This window comes from Atta cephalotes, assembly GCF_000143395.1.
Source record: "Atta cephalotes unplaced genomic scaffold scaffold00044, whole genome shotgun sequence".
Lineage (NCBI taxonomy): Eukaryota > Metazoa > Arthropoda > Insecta > Hymenoptera > Formicidae > Atta > Atta cephalotes.
Window position 1 is genome coordinate 369,051 of NW_012130108.1, and position 6,250 is coordinate 375,300.

General features: G+C 34.0%; 1 protein-coding gene across 1 annotated transcript in view; it reads left to right on the forward strand.

Moving 5' to 3' along the window:
* The first annotated feature begins 355 nt into the window (after positions 1 to 355).
* LOC105622365 (aryl hydrocarbon receptor nuclear translocator-like protein 1) overlaps positions 356 to 6,250 on the forward strand; it is a 24,195-nt gene continuing 18,300 nt past the window's right edge. Inside the window, 3 exon segments of the mRNA XM_012203789.1 lie at positions 356 to 639; positions 5,126 to 5,396; positions 5,398 to 5,588. Coding sequence (XP_012059179.1) covers positions 356 to 639; positions 5,126 to 5,396; positions 5,398 to 5,588 — 746 coding nt within the window.

Genomic DNA, 6,250 nt, shown 5'->3' on the forward strand with positions numbered 1-6,250 from the left:
AGGGAAGCTTTCGCACGTCACGAGCGTTCTCGCGCGCGTCCTTTGATGGGAATCCTCCAGTGGCGAATCGCTCTGTCATTCTTCAGACGAGGGTGGTTTACTGCCGGACACCAGCAGCGACGGCGTCATCGAGAATGATGACGCGGTGGTCGCCGCAGGCGATGGCGCCTGCGTGAATGATCGCATGCTGCACTATCATCAACATCAGCATCAGCAACATTCCCATCAGCAGCAGCAACAACGTCATCATCATCAACTGCAGCAACAGCAGCAGCACCCGTCGGCGGAGTCCGAACTGGACGATCTTTTGCGATTCCGTGGTACCGGGACTACGACCGGACAGGGACAGGAGGAGATGGTGGCGCAGGAAATGGCACAAGGCTACACCCAGCTCCTGCATTCAGCGACGGCGGTGCCGGCCCAGGAGACGCAGGAATACATCTCGCTGCAGGAGCTACAGCCGCGCATTCATCACCAAGAGCATCATCGCACCGTGCACGACACCTGCACGCAACTGGCCACGTCCGCCTCGCAACTCTATCATCAGCATCATCAGCATCAACAGCAGCAGCGAAACGGTGGACAGCAACAGCAACAGCAACATCAACGAGATTATTATAATCTCTCATCCGTGCAGGAGTAAGTTTGATTGTCTCGCTAGTTGCGTGTTCATCGTGAAATGATTAAGATAGAGGATCTTAATTAATGCAATATCGATGAAACATTTTTTATATCAACTCGAGTGTCGCAAATGATCTTCAAATGTATTGCGAAAATTTTAAAAAAAGGTAAAAAGAAGAGACAAATTTAGAAATAAATAAAAGGGTGAATGAAATGTGAATTAAGAACGCGAAAATTTTCTAAATTATATTGTATTAAAAATTAAATTTTTCATAAAAGTGGAAAAAACTTTCAACTTAGCAAAACATTGCTGACAAATCAAATAATATTGCAAGAAGAGCACTCTTCCAAAGGACTTTTTTTATATACTTTTTGACTTTACGTTTAGATGTTTCAAAATTTAATATTTGAAAATATGCCATATCCATTAATTTTGAGAGGCTGTTTCACTTCTTAAATCTGAAAATGGACCGATATAAAAAAATACGTGTTTTTTTAGATTTTGTGTTTGACAAATATATTTCAAGGAGAATCGAATCGAACAATGGCAGTCTCTTATAAGTCATCCTGTAAATATGATTAATACCGCGTAAAAAAAATAAGTAATAAGAAAAATAAGACAAAATAGTAAATTAACTGTAAAAATAAGATATTGAAATAAATAAGATAGAAATAAATAAATAAGAACAACAAGAAATTACATTAGATGCAAAAACAAATATTATTAATGAAATTAAGTATAATAGATAAAAAAAAATGACACTTTCCTGACGAATCAATCCAAAAGAAGTGATGTTCAGATTTTCGTTTCTATGAGATTTAATTTATTTGTTTCATTTATTACTTTTCTTATTACTTATTTTTTATACAGTGATTAATATTATATTTACGGATGAGGATGACTTATTAGTTGAAAAACGTTGCTCCATGCGATGTTGCCTCTGCGATGTTGGGTATAAATAAACATTCAGATGATTGAATTATATTATTATTTATTCTTAAAAACGCTACTATGTTGTTGCGATACAACGTTATTTATATCACATTGTGTGCAACAACAATCAATAAGCCTCTCGACATAATCTGCTGGAATCGGCTTTGGAATTATGACCGGTGTTGTCAATACCGAGTTATCGAGTCAGTAATACCTCGGAAATCACTCGGAAACTGGTTATTCGTGTACCCAGTATCTAAATGATATCTGGACCCGTTACTCAGATAAATTAATTAGTAAAAAGAAAAAACATAGTTCACATTTATGTAATTATTCTAATAATAATAAGCAATACTAAATGGCAATTGCGTAATCGAATCTGATGAAATTTATTTTTTACGTATAAATCTACAAACGTGTATGTAAAACAAAAGACAAAACGAAGGATAAAACTCAAGATAGTTATTAGATTGTAAAAATTTGTTGAAATATCATCTTGTTTCTACATAATTATTTTTATAATTCAACAAAATTATTTTCACATTTGCTGACTAAATTTTTAGATACTAAAAAAGGCAAAACTGTTCTTTTTGTATGAAATTGAAATTAATGCACATTGATAGAAATGAACATCTGAAAACGACATCGGTATGTTTTGCTCGCATTGCCGTTAATGGATCATTATGGATACGCTATTTAGATCCGTTATGTGAATGCTGAACTAATCGCGATGACTGACATTGTTATCTTACATAATTATTTTGATGATCTAACAAAATTATTTTTAGATCTATATTTGGCTAAATTTTTAGATATTTCAGGAAAATCATCCTTTCCTTGCGGTTTAATTTACTTTTCCTAATTCTAAGAAATTTCGAATTCTTAGAAAAACATAAAAAATTAAACCGAAATTAATCTATATTGATAGAAAAGGACTATATTAAATAATCGACTACATTGATAATTTTTTCCTTTTCTCTTCATATTGTTCCAGATTTTCATTTCAATATTTCAATAGTCGTAGTGCGACTAACGGGGGACGAAAGCTTCGCTTTCTATTTTATCGCCTTTTTTTTATCATTTTCTGTTCCCATATCTCGCTCAATATTTTATACGAGTCGCGAGATGCATTGCGTAATGCATCTCTTTATCATTGTCTCGCAGTACCGCAACGAATAGTGATTTCCATGCGTTATGTTGACTACTCGATCGATGCATTCTCGCTCTCTCTTTCACGTCCACGCCTTTAAAATTAATTTTTTAACGGTCTGAACGCCAACTCATGATTTATCTCGATAATCCTAACTAACTAATAATTATATCACGATTATAATCTGATTTGCCTCGAAAATGCATCCAATGAAAAATAGATCGAAATGAAATTAAAAAAATATCTGTTTTGCTGCATTTGACTGGCTAGAATTTTCTCTTTTTGGCCAAACCTATACATGGAAAGAACAGCTTTATTGAAATATTTACAAATTTAATTAGATCCGAAAATAATTTTGTTGGACTCTCAAAATAATTAGGATGCTCAAACTTTGCTAAAACTTTTTGCAGCATTGCTCATGTTTGAAATTCTTATGTAATTATTTTAATGTTTCGACAAAATTATTTTCAAATTTATATCTAATTAAGTTCTTAAATATTTTAATAAAATCATTTTATCTATGGATTTATTTCACTTTAAACATAAACAGTGTATGCTACTCTCTAAATTCTTTGGAATGGAATCTCGCTTTAAAATATGAAAATTGAACTAATTTTGAATAAGAGTAGCTCAATTTTCAATCTTTGATTTCATTCTTCAGAATGATCCTTCATTCTAAAAGTTTTAGAGAGTAGTTTAATTATAGAGAGTAGTTTAACAGATTTAAAATCATCGTCTCGTAAATAAATCGCGCGGCTCCATTTTATGTTTTAAGTATTTATGTATTTCATAGTCGGTTCTTATTTCAAGACCGTCTTAAGTAATATCTTCAGACGCTAATGTAACCTTCTGATTGGTTGATGCGTGACACCTCAAAACAAAAATTAAGACGGTCTTGAATATAAGAACTAACTATGAATACTAGCCTTAGACTTTAGAAATTGAGCTGAAGCACGGAAGAATTAACTCAGATTCGTGGTTGCAATCAGCAATAGGTATGTCAGTTATACGCTCCCACTTGTCGCATTGTACGTGACATGATGTCGCCGTCGGCGTCGTTGTATCTATCAACGAATAAATAGAATTACACTAATCATTTGTATTACATCATACTACACGGAACTATTTGCCATTGTCGATGAGACGAGATAGTCGGCAGACCTTGGTCCTCCGTTTTGGAAACAAAAAACAATTATGCGATCATCTTGAACAATTTTGATAATCCCATCTCAACTCGTTTTTTTTTTATTTCCTAATTATATTTAAAGATTAAGATTTTAAAGAATACTGGGAGAATTTTAAAGATAAAATATTAAAATATCTTTTTGTTTCATTTTTGCTATTTTAGTATTATAAAAATGAAAAATAATCCTCAACTTTTTCTAGAAGATTAATTTTGAAAATAATTTAAATTATACTTTTTTGTTCAAAATATATTATACGATTTTAATTAATTGTGTGATTATACATTGGAAATGTTATATCCTTATATGCATAAATGCGATTGACAACGCCGATAACGCGATCGAGATATAATCAATCGGCAAAAAATTTTATATGCATTCAAACAGGTAAGACAAATCGAAAGATTGGCTCGATATTGCTCGTAAGAACTTATAGATCGTAAGGTCGATGACGATAGTTCAATACTCCCGGATGTGACGTTGGTGTAACTATACATTATTACACGCCCCGCATATGATTAGCGTACTTACATACAAAAATGTTATGCACTTTCATGCGATCACAACTTTCCCTCGAGTCTTGAAAATATATAAATCTTGATACCTAAATGGCTTGTTATTGCAAAGATAATGATTAGATACTTTTAATAGTGATAGAAGTAATTAATGTTTTTCTTTGCATAATTCCTTTGACAATAATTGCATATATATTCTGCATAATTTTTAAACACTTTTATATATGTTTATATAAAGAACTTTTCTTACGATTTTCTTTATATATGACTTTTTGAAACAGCGGAGAAACTTCATAACGTGTCACGTATTAATATCATGTATTACATGATTTAATGCAGCAACTTCATTTCGATTTATTTAATCGACAATCATATATTACACCTACTCAGAGAAAAACATAGTAGTAGCAATTATAAAGGTGATAGCTATACAAGTTTTATATATAGAATTAATACACACAGATATTTATATGTGTATAAACTTCATACTTATTTCATAGTTGCTAGAACGATAAAATAATTTATTCAACTATTTATATATAAAATATATATAGGTGAATTCATATAATATATATAATATAAAATTTGATAGTCACTTTTTTACAATTGCTTTCACTATATTTTTTAAGTGTATTACAATCTATTTTTTGCAATCATGATTTTCAAGATTCGTTATTAGAATGTCATTTGACTTCGGTGCTTAATTAAAATTTGCTTGCAGAAGTTCGTGCTCCACGGTTTATTTTGGCGAGATAGGCACGGGTACCGGGGTGGGAGAGCTAACCACCGCCTCGGCGGGGGGTGGTGGTGAAGGTCTCGCCCCGACTCCAACCCCCGCCAGCAGCAACAGCGGCAGCACTGCCAGTACCACCACCACCCCCAGCAGCCCAAGCACGACTACTACAACTATTACCACCACCACCTCTACCAGCAGCACCGCCACCATCCCGCAGATTGCAACGGGGGCTGAACCGCCCCAGCACATGGAGACACCCCCCGACGATGGTCCCCGACCAGCAGGCACCCGCCTCCGGCCATCAATATCACCACCATCACCATCATCATCATCATCATCATCATCGACATCATCGTAGTACGTCATCCGCTACGCCTAGCCATGGACCGCCGACCGATACCTCGGATGAGTTCGCACCGGTTTCCAGAAAGCGGAAACTTTCTTGCCAGTAAGTTTAACCCATTTGTCTAAGAACCTCGAGGGTTATATCTCTAAGGGATTAATGGTTGATTTTATCAGTTCCTCTCAAATCAGATAATGCTAACTGAACTTGCGATGATTCGTTAAACCATTCCACCAAGGTTCGCTGATACCAACAATATGATATATTATTGATATAAATTAACAATATAGCATTTAAATTAAAAAAATTATATTCTATTCTTATCCTATCTAATTATATATGTATACACTTCTTCTATATTGTCATCGATTTCGCTAAACCCTGATTTATTTCCTCCCTACTTTTTTTTAGATTTTCTTTCTTTAGAAATTTTTTCCCTCTATTTCTATCAACTTCTAACTTTTATTTATAAGACTTTATCCGTGAGGTATAGGTGTAAAATTAGAAATTGATAGAAGTAGAAGGAAGAGGATTCGGATTTCTTAGGAAAAAAAAATCTAAAAGAAATGGGGAGGAAGTAGGTCAGAGTTTAATCAAGTAACGACAACAGAGAGGAAGTAGGATAAGAATGGAATAAGTAGAGTAAAAATAAAAAGGAGAGATATAAAATGTATAGATTTATTGTACATAGAGAGAGAGAGAGAGAGAGAGAGAGAGAGAGAGAGAGAGAGAGAGAGAGAGAGAGAGAGAGAGAGAGAGAGAGAGAG